This window comes from Anolis carolinensis, chromosome 1 (assembly GCF_035594765.1).
Source record: "Anolis carolinensis isolate JA03-04 chromosome 1, rAnoCar3.1.pri, whole genome shotgun sequence".
Classification (NCBI taxonomy): Eukaryota; Metazoa; Chordata; class Lepidosauria; order Squamata; family Dactyloidae; genus Anolis; species Anolis carolinensis.
The window spans coordinates 33,178,503-33,193,045 of record NC_085841.1 but is presented as its reverse complement, the minus strand read 5'-3'; the positions used below and the strand labels follow the sequence as shown (position 1 = coordinate 33,193,045).

The 14,543-nt window shown below is 37.1% G+C and overlaps 1 protein-coding gene across 1 annotated transcript in view; it reads left to right on the top strand.

The window, feature by feature from the left end:
- ush2a (usherin) overlaps nt 1–14,543 on the top strand; it is a 617,513-nt gene that overhangs the window by 500,191 nt on the left and 102,779 nt on the right. The window contains exons 60-62 of the mRNA XM_003216022.4: nt 4,429–4,587; nt 6,286–6,448; nt 13,978–14,332. Coding sequence (XP_003216070.2) covers nt 4,429–4,587; nt 6,286–6,448; nt 13,978–14,332 — 677 coding nt within the window. The remainder of the gene's footprint in view (nt 1–4,428; nt 4,588–6,285; nt 6,449–13,977; nt 14,333–14,543) is intronic.

Genomic DNA, 14,543 nt, shown 5'->3' with positions numbered 1-14,543 from the left:
TAGTACATCACTTAAGGGATCTTGTTAGGTTAAGAGCTAATAAATGCTTTGCTATATGTATAATCTTTTATGGGGATTTACAAAGGGGTTAGGTTGACCATAGTGTGACAGAAGGAAAGATAAATAAACATAGTTTGGATTTTTTTTTAAATGTCATCATGTTAAAACACTTTTTTGAGTTTTCTGAAGAAAGTAAAGGTGATGTCTCACCTTGTCCTTGCTTAGAATGCTTTCTTTAGGCTAAAATTGCAAAAGAATGCCATTCCATAAAAATGAGTCCCAAAGAAAATTATAAATTAAGTGCAACTGAATGTTGTTATGAAATAATACAAAATAGTAGGGACAGGTAGATGGAACTTCCTCTTTACAGATTGACTATGAAAAAGGAAATTGCACATTACCCAGGAGAACTCCAAAGATTCGACAGTCTAGCCTCAAGAATTTAGAATTTGTATCCAGAACCTTTTGTATACAAACAATGAAAAATTCTGTTTTGCAGTTTTCATTTTATTTTCCATTAGAGTTCATGGTTTCCATGAATTATTCTTCAGTTATACATTCAATACATTATGTTGAAATGCTGTATTTCTCTCTTTTACATTCAAAGGTCAACCTTTATAATAAGGGTTGGCAGTGATTCTCCCATTGAGACAGTCATTTTAATTGATATTGTCTCCAGGAATAAAATTGCTTTTTATTAATCAAGTTTTGATGAGAGGCTAGTTGGCCACAGTATCTTCCTGTCTGTAGAAAGAGGCTACATTTTGGCATACGGACTCTTGTCTTCCATAATAAATTTGGATCATGTAAGCACCCACAGGATTAATCATGGGCTACCTATCCATGGAGTCTCCTTTTATTTTAATTATGATGTTTCAACAGCAGTGATGTCTCCAAATTCTATAACTTTATAGATGTAATAATTCACGACTCCTGTCTCAGCTAAATGGCAAGATGTCCAAGCAGTGGTTAAAGAGATTAATTAAGGAGTGGGGGAAAATGGTTGGCATGCCTCACTTACTATAGAAAATAGGACTTTAATTTCTGAAAGAGCATGATATGGTGAGTTTAGGTGTCCTTTAAAAAAGTTAGATCCTATTAAAATAGGGTGGGAATAGAGCAAGTTTAGTCCCACCCCAGTTATATTCCTGAATGCATCCCTTTTTAATTTTATCCATGCATGGAGCCCTGTTAGAACATGGGGACAAGCTCACGTCATTATTGTAGTCTTGGGCTGTTTTACTTAACCAGGAAGTAACCAGAAGTCAAGTTTCAGCTCCAAAAAAGTTCACCTCCACTGTAGAATTAATGCCATGGCTCAGTGCTATGAAGTTATGGGGGTTGTAGTTTGGTGAGACACCAGCACTCTAAAGCAGAGAAAAATAAAGAGTCTATGTAATCATTGTATATACATGTTGATAAATAAAGGGGAAGGGTTCTGGTCCATATGGTCCCTTTCTTGCGGTCAGCGCATTGTATCCTTGTTAAAGGCACCAAGTACAAGTCACCTCTTGAGAGAAATGTATAAAGATGTAGAGTTTTCATGAAATTGTGTCACAATTTATATTTCAGCTCTGCAGACAGTGTATTCTAGGGATAATTATGGTTTTAAAAATGTACATATTATGGACATTTGCATATGTGAACATATGTGAAAAGAAAATACTTAGAGAACTGGTATATTAAAAATGTGTTCATGCATACTGCCCTTTATATAGACATGGGAATGTGCTGCCCTCCTGATGCTGTTGAACTGTAAATCCCATGAAACTTTACTACTGACTATGCTGGCTAGAAGTAATAGGAACTGTACTCCAGGGACACCTAGAAAGCCATATAGTCTCCAACGTGGTAGCATTCTTGTAGTTGAATGCTGCTGTAAAATGAATTTACGTGCTGTCATATTCTTTCAGATTTTATAAGAAAATCTGGTGGTGGCACAGTGTGTTAAAGCGCTGAGCTGCTGAACTTGCAGACCGAAAGGTCCCAGGTTCAAATCCCGGGAGCGGAATGAGCGCCTGCTGTTAGCCCCAGCTCCTGCCAACCTAGTAGTTCAAAAACATGTAAATGTGAATAGATCAATAGCTACTGCTCCAGCGGGAAGGTAACGGCACTCCATGCAGTCATGCCAGCCACATGACCTTGGAGGTGTCTACGGACAACGCCGGCTCTTTGGCTTAGAAATGGAGATGAGCACCAACCCCCAGAGTCAGTCACGACTGGACTTAACATCAGGGGAAAACCTTTACCTTTACTAAGATTATGTGATACATCTGAATAGTTTGCATTAATAAACATCAACTAACTTTCTTCAAATAATTACATGAGTTGGAAATACGTGAGATTTCGGATACTGTAGGTATGTTTTTAATAATGAATAGTAAAGGAAATAAAACTTAAAAACTGTTAAAAACTGTACTTATATATTTCCTTTATGAGACAGCTTAGTTTTAAAGTGAATTTTGGACTATACAGAATTGTCCATTATTTACTGTCCACATAAAATGCAGGATAAGGGAGGGGAAAAACCACAGATGTTGTGTGATTGACTTCTCCTGTTACAAAATATATACCTGCTGTGAAATGAAGTCATGGAGGGAAAAAGTGGAATAATTTAAGTTTTTTATTTGTAAAGATAATCAGGGTTTTCTGATTACATCTTAACTTCATAAATGTTAAATAACCTATCAGCATCTAGTTGTTGTAAATTATGAAAAGGAGTATTGCTGGGAATATTAACCAACGAAATCCTTGTTCTTTAGTGAACATGAAAATGTGTTATGGCAGGTTGTCATTGTGCTCACGGTAACTTTGACACCAAATAACAAAACTGCCATTTGCACTTAGGGTAAATTGGTTCACTTGTGCTTTTACTGTTCCTTTTATTCTGACATAAATTTATGAACTCTGGAACTAACCAAGTCATGTGGTTTCCCAACTGACTTTAACAAATCTGCCCATTTCATTCCATTCACTCATCAAAACATCAATGCTGTGGTGGGCTCACTGCAAATATGTTAAATACAAGTACTTTCCTGACCACACATTTTCTGTGAACATTTACTTTCATCATTTTTTAAAAAATGTCTACTGATGATAGGGAAAATATGTTACAAAACAAAGTGAAGAATGTAACTCAGAATTTTATAGTAGACCCTCCACTTTTGCAGGGAAGGGGTCCTGAATTTTTTAAAAACCACTTTTATTTTACCTGAGAGATCTAGGTCCTGCAGATTCTGATCACAGAGTTACCCTGGAGGAACTAGAGATTTCCTAGATATGACATATTAATCAAATCCATGAATAGTCAAATCTGAAAAAGTGAAACTCGCAAATATGGAAGATGGTTGCAATTTCATTTAAGGCATTCTGATTATTTTTACTTTGTTATTTGCTTTTAATGCCAGCATTAGACAGACCCGTACCTAAAGCAACAAAAATCAGTTATTCTTCCACACACCTTTGGTTTTTGTATATTGCAGATGTATTCAATTTTAGCAAGTCTGAAGGCAGGGATTGTCAGTCTTGTAAGGTGGTTTGGAAGTTTTTATGTGTTGAATGCAATTTTAAGTAAGTATTAATAAGTTAAAATGGTGGACATCCTGCCACTCAATAATATGCAGAAAGGAGGCTGGAGCCAGCATAATGAGAAGAGTCCTCCTTGTCTAAGTCAGTGGCACAGAAGCAGAACAGCCCAATCACGCCAGGTAGGTGATGGGAACTTGGTGCAATCTGCAGCTATTGACAGATTTTCCCATGAATAGCAGGGAGTGGATTAATCATAAAAGGCAAACTGTCAAGGGCATCATGTGTTATGAACAATCTTGTTTCAATTTTGGTTTGCCTCCATCATACGATAAAGCCCTAAATCAGTGGTTCTCAACCTATGAGTCCCCAGATGTTTTGGCCTTCAACTCCCAGAAATCCTAACAGCTGGTAAACTGATTTCTGGGAGTCGTAGGCAAAAACACCTGGGGACCCACAAGTTGACAACCACTACCTTACATCAATCTATGAAACTTTTCTATAATAGTCTTGATTAGGGTTGCTAGATGAAATATAGGACAGGGTTCCTGAACCTTTAAATAGTTTTGTAGAAGAGGGGAAGTTCATCAAATGCTGCTTATATTCCCTCTCTTAAAGATATAGGAAGTCTATCTTGTAACCTTACTAATGTTTGAGCTGCCATTGGGAAATTGGAAGTTTTGTCTATGGTGATTAATTTCTGGTAGATTGACAGATACAAGGCATCATTGAAATGTTGAAGATTCATTGCTTGAGTATGGTATAATTGTTTAAAAATACACTGCTTCATGCAGTATTACATGGCACACAGAGTTTCCAATCCTTACAGGAAACCTCTCAGTCACTAATTCTTCTCTGAAACAGCAATTGTCATCCTCTTAACTGTGGTCTCTTTTATGACAGGATCTTTTAAGTCCAAAGTGCCTTTGAAGTACAATGTATTGCTAAATGCTGGCAGTGCCTCCTTACTTGTAAAACCAGTGGGCCAGCCTACCTTTGCTCTTTTGGATGGTCTGGATCCATACACACAATATGAGATAAGGACACAAGCCTGCCAGGATGGTAAGATGTTAAGTAATTCCCTTTTCTGATCAGCAGACAGTGCAATTTTACAAAATAGATTCTGTTCAGCAAAAACAGATAACATCTTATTTCGAAATTGAACTGAAATGTTTACCTAGTAAAAGCAAAGCCCAGTACCAAGCAAAGCATTTTACATTTCTTCATTTTGTATCATGAATATTTTAAAAGAAAATTTAAACCATTAACGATTGGGGGAATGTTGGTCCTTTTGCTCAAATGCATTATGAAAAGCATAAAACGGGGTGTTTTTAAAATCATCCTAGAATTATGCATAGGCAAAAATCCATTCTCAATTGATGATACATTAGCAATTGTGTCTCTCTTTTTATTATTCATATAAAGTACAAGGATTTGGCTGTCTTATTTCAGATTACAAGGAATGTGTGAAAACCAATCTGAAGGGATCTGTTACAATAGGTAGGACACTTATAATGATGTATTTCCACAGATACCATTGGTACTGAACCTACAATTACTAGGAACTTCTGAACAAAAGAAATACTGATTCCATGGGGATGCAGGTGGAGGGATTAACTCAGTCTTCAGTGTTTTGAAAATGTTACTCTCAACCCAAGCTGGCTTTGTTTCAAATTTTGCTGTGCTGTCTTTCTCGTCATTGTTATGTGTATTCTGTATTTGCTTGAATTTTTACAAGAGGATGCTAGAGAGTCAAGATTCCATACACTATTCAACTACATCAGAAAAAGAATAGTGAAGCCTTTGTACTGTGTTGATGCTGTGGACCCCTTCTTTGGTGGTTCTGGAGGAGTCACGCCCTCTGTCCTCTAACTCTGCCCCAATTTTTTTCAAATAACATAAATTTGTGGCAGTGTGTGTCCAGAAATTCCACCAAATATGTGAAAATGTGCAGAAATGTCCCCATCTCAGAAGCATCCGAGAATTCTATACCTCCATTTTCATCTAAAGCAATGGCTCCCAACTTTTGGTTCTCCAGTTGCTTTGGACTTCAACTCCCAGAAATTCCAGCCAGCTTACAGCTATTACGAACTGTGGGAGCTGAAGTCCAAAAAACCCCTGGAGGACCAAAAGTTGGGAACCACTGGTGTAAAATCTCTCTCAAAATGACAACAGGAGGTCATGCTACATCACTTCCTGACACAATTTTAAGAATAATTTGAGAGCGAAATGAAAGCATGTGGCTCATCCCCATGTAAGCCGCTCTGAGTTCCTTTGGGAAAAAGGAGGCGAGATACAAAAATAAACCTCTTCTTCTTATTATTATTATTATTTGTTGGGGAGCACTGTGGCTTCCAAAGAGCACTGGGGAGAGCTTCGACCCCTACTTCCCATGAAATTGCCCATCAATGAGTTGTACATAAAGAGAACTTTGAGAAAAACTAGAAAAAATCAATCAAGAACATGTATGTCTTGTAAATGCACAAAAATGTCCATGGCATAATTATATATACATTTCCCACTTTATTAAAAGATAGTCTACAAAACTAGCAGGACATTCTGAGCCTTCGCTAGGAGTAGGAACATTTCTTTCTTCCCTTTTGTTTTTAATGGGAAAATGTGGAAATGGGAAAATATGACTTCAAATGTATTGGACCTTTGCATTATAAGTTGCTGCTCCATCATTTCACAAGTACATCAGTGTTTTGGATTGGTTGAAGGAGAAAGTGGACTTTAAGTGCTAATTTTATTTGCCTCTAGTTGGCTGTGGAGTTGGCAAAGGAATATGTGGGGTGACAGCTGAAGCTCCCCCTCAAGATTTGGATCCACCCATCATAGCAGCAACTGGATCAGCATCTGTGGAAGTAAAATGGTCACCGCCTAAGAAACCCAATGGAAAAATTAAAAACTACTTTGTTTACAGGTAGCTATTATCATATTTTTCATTTTAAAAATAAAATTAAAAGGTTCAAATGCTTATTTTACAGGATACTATAGTTCCCACCCTATCATTGAACTCTGATATATGTCCATGGTTACTTAAATTCTCTTCTCGTGTGAGTATGTTTGATAGCATTGGAATTATCCTGAAGGCATCCAAACGATTTTAAAAGCCTTCCATTTTTGTCTGTGTTTTTAAGGTAGAATTGGTGTGTCATTTCTTTCTTTCTTTTACCCTGAATGTCTGGCAGTTAGGATTGGAATCAGAGCAAAATGTGGGTGGGATGGGTTGAAGTCAGGGCACTGTAGGATCAACATAAGGTAAAGGTAAAGGTTTCCCCTGACGTTAAGTCCAGTCGTGACTGATTCTGGGGGTTCGTGCTCATCTCCATTTCTAAGACGAAGAGCCGGTATTGTCCATAGACCTCTCCAGGTCATGTGGCCGACATGACTGCATGGAGCGCCGTTACCTTCCTGCTGGAGCGGTACCTATTGATCTACTCACATTGGCATGTTTTCGAACTGCTAGGTTGGCAGAAGCTGGAGCTAACAGCGGCCGCTCCCGCCGCTCCTGGGGTTTGAACCTGGGACCTTTCGGTCTGCAAGTTCAGCAGCTCAGTGCTTTCACACACTTCGCCACTGGGGCTCAACATATCAGTAAAGAAAAGCCAGTATCACTTTTACCTTTGCATTCTGGACATATGCAAAGCTAGGAGCTAGAAACTTTGCTTGCCTTTAGAAATGGTGTGGTTCTCATGAAACAAATATTATAAATCTGTTTCTGAGAGAAAACAACATTGAACTCTGTGGGACTTAGTTATGGGTAGACTCATAAGATTGCACCATATGACTTCAGTCCTGTCCTCACTTTTCTGGAAGTAAACCCTATGGAACTCAGTGGGACTTACTTATGCATAGGATTGGACTGGTAGGGCTGCAATTCTATATACACTTGTGAGGAAGTAATCACAATTTGGCAAAATAGAGGGGGCAAAGACAACACATCAAAGAGCTGAGATATCTCCCTGGGTATACACAAAAAACAGAAGGAGGGCAGTCAAGTCAGAAGGCTACTTGACTGTGCAAATATGTGCATGCATTGTAGGAAATAATAAATCCCATGGAGCCATTGTAGTTGCTTGTCATGTGACTGGACACACTGATAGAGTGAACACATGCACATCATGCACATGCACAACACTCCCTTTTACTTATGACTATCTGATCCCATATAGCTTTCCAAACTCAATTCATTTTGAATTAAAACAGGTGCATATAGCAGTAAAAAGATCCAACTGGGATGGTGCACAGTAGACCAGGGATAGGGACAGTCTCCTCATGTAGACTTAGCCCCAGTCATTTTGAAATGTCAGCTGTATTGACCTAATACATGAAAGGAGAGTGGAAGTATTTGTTATAAATGTGCAATATAGCATTGGACTAAATGGTGGGATCCAAAGCATTGCAAATTGGCTTCACAATCAACATCCCCCCCCCACTCACCCCTGGTCTTTTTTGTTATACTGGGGATCTTTTCTAAAATGCCTACTCTTTATGCCATTCCCTTGGATGGTTGTGTGCCATGCTGTATATTGTGGCAATGAGCTGTACATGTTTCTAAACCACTTTTGACATGTGAGCCATATTGTTCTTACTGTTTTCTTAGTATCATTTGAGAAGAGTAGCCAAGAAGGAGTACAAAATCTTGCCCTTTTCAGTAGATTCAAATGAAAATGAATTGCTGCCATATTTTCTGATTCATGTGCTCTTCTTCACTAACAGCGTTTGCCATCTTGAGCATACATGTCCCAGATACTTATCTAATAGTCTGAGGAAATAATGGCCATTTGAACCACAGAGAAGAAATAAAGATTTGATGTATAGAGTTCAAGAGAAATGAATGACTGAGAACAGAACTACATGTACACAATTCAAGAGAAAGGAATTGAGGAGGGCAGAAAAGGGAGAGAGGATTGAAAGGATTGGTAGATGTTCCTAGATCTAGAGTCATAGACCTTGCAAGGGAATTTTACCATCTTTAATAACATTGCAAAATTGTGATCTGGCAACACTGCATTCAGTTTTTTTAAAAAAAGAATTGATGTCAATATAGGGTTTAAATTCATATATTTGGTTAAACTAAGGAACCTAATGGTTTCTACTAGCAGCAAAAATGCCTACCCTCCCAGAATATTTCCCTGCATTTCTGTGCTAATTATATAGCCAAAGATATATCCATCCCCTACTTTGTATAAAGGGAAATAAAGGATTTCACAAGCCAATACATGACTTCACGCCGCTAGTTTTGTAAATAAAGATGATGATTACCGCTGCAATTCCACAGAAGCCGGAGAAAGGGAAAACAGGAAATATAATGCAGAAAGTGGAAAATACTGTAAATTGAATTTGACAGTATTTGATGGCATTTGATTATTCTAGTCACAGCCAAACAATGATATAAAGAGTAATATGAAACAGAATGTGTTACTGCCTAGCAGACTCAAAAGCAATAAACCTTCCTCCAATGTGACACAATCACTTCACAATCATAATTGTAGCCTGTTTGATACCTCTGAGTACAGCAGAAGGGCACTGACTGACATAGATACATTTTGTTTTTTATTTAAAGTGAAATGAAAATGGCGCACAGGGGCTCCAGATACAATCGTTATATTCACCTACATAGGCATGAATCACTTGGCAGTTATTTCAGCTGAAGTTTAAATGTGCTTAGACAACAACAATATCACATCTTTCTCAGATAGCTGTGAAAAAAAATCAGAAATATGTAAGGACGGAAATGGGATGTAAGCACATGGTTCTTTTTTTTTTTCATGAGATATCCATGCACAGTCTTAGACTAGTATAGCAAGAAGTCTGCAGTATTTCTAGAGGATGTTATGGTATGTAATTTCTTTTTCATCATTTGCTGCCAGGGCTTTACTGTTGTTTATACATCAAACTAAATTTATTTAACTTGCAAGTGGGTATGAAGCCTTTCATTAAAACTGAAGGATGTATGTTAGTGCAGGTTTGGAATTCTCTGCTAACCTTCTTGATATTCCTCTTCCTCCTCCTTGCCAAATCCAAAAGCTTTGTTGACAAAATCTGAAATCTTTATTTAAACAACATTGGGGGGGGGGGAGGGTCGGTGTTCAACAATATTAATTAATTAATTCATTCATTCAGTGTCACCTTTCAAATATAGACACACACATACACATACACATCATATATGTACAGATAAAGAAAACACGGCTCACGTTTTAAGGTAACTAGCATAATTTAAAATAAATTAGGGAAAAAACACTTATAAAATTTTAAAAGCATAAAAAGCAAGTAAAAAATTGATGATAATAAAAGCAGCACCATTCAAAGTTTTCTCCCTTTTCTGAATATATTTACTTAATTTACTTTCCTTGGTTCAATATGAAGCATTGTAAAAATGTCCTAGAATCGTGATTTAGCATGGTTGTATGACAATGAAAAATTCAGTGGAAGGAGGGGAGGAAGGAGAATGTGGATGGCTGGAAATTGAGTCTGTGTGGTTAAAGGATTCTTGAGTGATAACAGAGTAATGGGGAACACTGGGAGCTTGGTCCAACATGGTTTTGGCCCATCTCCATTTTTGGAGCTTGTTTCCAAAAATCTGAATATACTTTACAGGAATCAGAACAAAACCAGGTTATGAATATGTATTTAATACATTTTGATGGTTTTGATCTGTACATAATATTCTACTCCTAACCAACAATGGGCTGCCACCTATAACTCCTGTTTCAGCTTTTTTGGATTTGGTACCTTTTGGAAACAAATTCCACGTTTGTTTACAGAACATGTCAGTCAAGATTAACAGTATTATCCATTAACCTGTTCAAAATTTTCTCCTGAAGGCTGAATAAGGCCTATATGTGCAAACACACATATATACTGACGGCCTAATAAAGCTTTTTGCATATATACATGTATGAGTTTTATTTATGCAAATTTTGAAAAAACCTACATTTCTATAACAGATATGGGATTATACAACTATAATGTGGATCTTAATGCTAAATGTATGGAAATCAAACATAGACTTCTCTCATCCCTACGTAGGCCTTTATGTATATGCAGATTTTATTTGAGGGAAAATGTATTTGTATTTTGAGTGTTAAATAAATAGAATTATACATTATAGCACTACAAAAATACACATAATTGTATCTTGGATTTAAAATCAAATGTAAGATTTTACACTTCTATTTTTCTACTTTTCAGAATAGATGCCTAAAGTATTCTTATTATATGCCTGACGTACTGTTTGCCGTGATGAAAATAGCTATCTGAACATCTCAACATGAGTGAAGGCAGCAAATCATAATATGCAGATTCAATGGCAGTTAACCGTTCCTAAAATTGACATCTTTCTCCATTGCTACTCACTGCGTGGGAGCAAAGCTTCCACTGAAATGAGCAGTTGAATGCTAAATCTTCAGCCTACTGAAAAAGATTAGAGACTGTTCAGCCACTTCTGCTTGAAGTTTATTCATACATGATATTCTCTCTTTTTAGCACTACAGATGGAGCCATTTACCTAACCATACATTTCTTTCATTAAATATTCAGCAGTAATAAGATCTAAACACTTTAACCAGACTGCATTGTTCAGCTTTCATTGTGGAACAGCTCATAGTTGGGGGCATATTTGATCTATCAGTGCTGAGAAGCTGTTTATCACAGATTTTCCATGTTACTGAACACTAATTTGTGATTCCAACAAACAGCTATTGTGGCTAATTGAGATGCTGTGCAGTGCAAGCCAAACTCCCAAGCATTAAAAAGAGGTTTGCTGCAGTTAAAATACCATCATTTTTCACTTTTCTCCAATTGATATATTTTTATAGCTTACTGGGAGAACATTTCATATGCCAAACTGTATGCCAAATGGAAACAGAAATCTCAAGCTTACTTTCCAACAAGTGGAAAAGCTTTTGCCACACAGCTTTTGCACCTGGATCTTATTTCCTCCTTCAAAGCTTAAAATGTCTGGTCCTCATGAAAAGGTGATCTCTAAATTCAAAGCAGATTCTCCCCTACTCACTATGTCCACTAAAAGTTCAAAAATAAAAATTCTACCGATATACATTTCTGCACTGGATCATATAGGATTATATGCAAGTCATTTGGCTGAACATCCATTTAATCCTATAATTGTGAACTCAGTAAGATAGTGGTTTGCTCTACCTTGGTCCTTAGGATGTTTTAACAAGGGGGGTTTGACCTTGCCTCATAATTCTGGGGGAAAAAACCCTCTTCATAGTAGCATTCTGATATATATATACTTGTTTGTACTTTGCTAACTCATGCTAAGTGCCTAATCTCTTTACATAAACACTCACAGCAATTTTCAGCACCAAAAGCTGGAAAGTGAGATGTACCGATACTGATTAAACTCTGGCATACAATCAAATGTGCAGCAGATTGTATTGATGTGTCAAGCATGAGTCAATATGGTGAACCCAAAGAGGTGAGAGGTACTCTCCAGCTTTATTTCACATTGTAGTGAGATGCTGTATTGGGAGATGCATCTCCCATATGTATAAGCTACAATATGTTTCCTGGTGCCACCCATTCAAACCTACCTTTTCAGTGTGGCAGTGCTCCCTCCACCAAGTGGCTATTTCTTTTTTGAAGTGCCAAGAAATGCATGCATATTTTTTTTTTGGAAATGCATACAATAGTATATATATTTTGAAAAATGGAGGAAGGAAGCTGCAATTTGATGTGAAAATGGAATTAAATTAATAGTGGGAAATTGCTGTTTGAACTGGTTCATTAAAGACTGTACTAATTTGCAATAACCTTTTTATACATGATAGCCACCAACAGGGAATCATCCTGACCATTTGAATTTGGCTGTATGTGCATTTCTTGTGTTCTCTTGTGTTCACACATGAAACAAAGCAAATTTATGTTATATTTACAATTTATTATATTTATTTCAGGATCCATGAGCAAATATAAAAATATATGGGGCATGATGGATCAACCCAAGTCCAAAATTTTGTTCACCCAGGGGCAAACAAAACTGTTTATGAGAACAAGAGTGATGTGCATGAACCCTTAAATAAGGTCAAATTTAAATTAGGTAAAGGTAAAGGTTTCCCCTGACATTAAGTCTAGTCATGTCTGACTCTGGGGATTGGTGCTCATCTCCATTTCTAAGCCAAAGAGCTGGCGTTTTCCGTAGACACCTCCAAGGTCATGTGTCCGGCATGACTGCATGGAGTGCCGTTATCTTCCTGATTGAACAATACCTATTGATCTAGTCACATTTTGCATGTTTTCGAATTGCTAGGTTGGCAGAAGCTGGGGCTAACAGCAGGAGCTCACCTCACTCTCTGGATTCGAACTGCTGACCTTTCAGTCAGCAAGTTCAGCAGCTCAGTGGTTTAACATGCTGTGCCACCTGGGACTCTATCAAATTTAAATTACTAGGATAAAATAGCTGTCATGACTATCAGATATTAAACAAAATATTGCAGACCTTCTTGTAGATGTATTATGACTTTTTAAATTGTTCCAACTAGAGATAAAAATCACTATTTCCTTCCAGTGGAAATCAACAAATTTGAGTTTGTTGATTTCAGAGAGTAAATGTCCATTGTTCATATGAAATAGTCGTGACACTTGCCCAGCATGCAACCTGATTTGTGTCCAGCAAATGCACTATATTCCCAATTGTGTGGCAAATAATGTAATTTATTAATTTAGTGATTGGCACCAGAACAAACATGGTTTAACTTACTATGAATCTTGATTCATCGTTAAAAGAAGTGAAAGTACCTGCATCCATTTCTCAACATCATAAAACCCTCACTAATCATATGACATAATATACCAGACTTGATTTCTATTGCCCCTGATTGATTTTGCAACTCCTTCTAGAAATGATTTGCCAATTTCTCATGAGAAACTATATTTTTCACTTGAGGCTGCCTTCCCCATCAGCTGTTCCTGGTTGGAAATATCTATCATGCATTTGCTATAGTAATTAGTATGTGTGTGTAGGGGGGTGGGGGAAGGAGAAATAGGGAGGGAGACCTTCTTGTAATTACTTAAGTGCAATTCTTGCAACACTCCTAAAGCTCAATACTAGTATCCTCACTAGACTGAGCCATGCAGAAAGAGAAAGAAAGGCTTAGCAAATTTACTGTATGTTTATGTTTGGAATACCTGTACTTTAATATGCGTACATAATGAGATATCTGCGAAATGGAACCCAAGTCTAAATATGACATTCATTTATGTTTAAATGAAAACCCTATACACATAGTTTGAAAGTAACTTTATATCCAGTATTTTAAATAATGCTTTGCATTTTAAATTGGTTTGTGTACTTTGCACCACTAGAAAGCAAAAGTGTCCTTATTCCACCACATGTGTAGGCAATTTTGGATATTCAACTTGTATCAAATGACCCCTATTTTCTCTGTAAATTACGTATAATTATTTTTTTACAACTTTCAGGCGTCCTGTGGGGACTCAAGAGAAACTACTTGTATTCATCTGGTCTGAGGGTGCCTTGGAATTTGTGGATGCTACAGATATTCTTCAGCCATTCACCGGGTATGAATATCACATCAGAGCACAGAATTCCAAAGGTTCTGTGGACAGTTTGTGGTCTTCAACACAAACCTTAGAAGCTCCCCCTTGGGGCATGAGAGCTCCTTGGGCCCAGGCTGTAAGTCCTTACTCAGTGCTCCTAAACTGGACCAGCCCCACTTCTCCTAATGGTCCTATTTCTCAATACCGTGTTGTCTATCAAGAGAAGCAGAATGATCCAACATTAACAACTCTTGCTGTTACAGCACTAACTGTACCGGTAAGTGTCATGAATTTTTGATGGTTTGTTTTGATTGTTTTTAAAAAACAAGGTAAATTTTGAAAGAAATATAGTTTCATTTTGCAAATCTTTATTGTTTAAAAGCAGGATAGAATTGACAACTTTGCAATAAATCTTTGCTACTGAATTGCCAGATCTTTTGGTTAATTTGGCAATAGATATATGTGTGAGTAAAAAAAATCTAAACCAA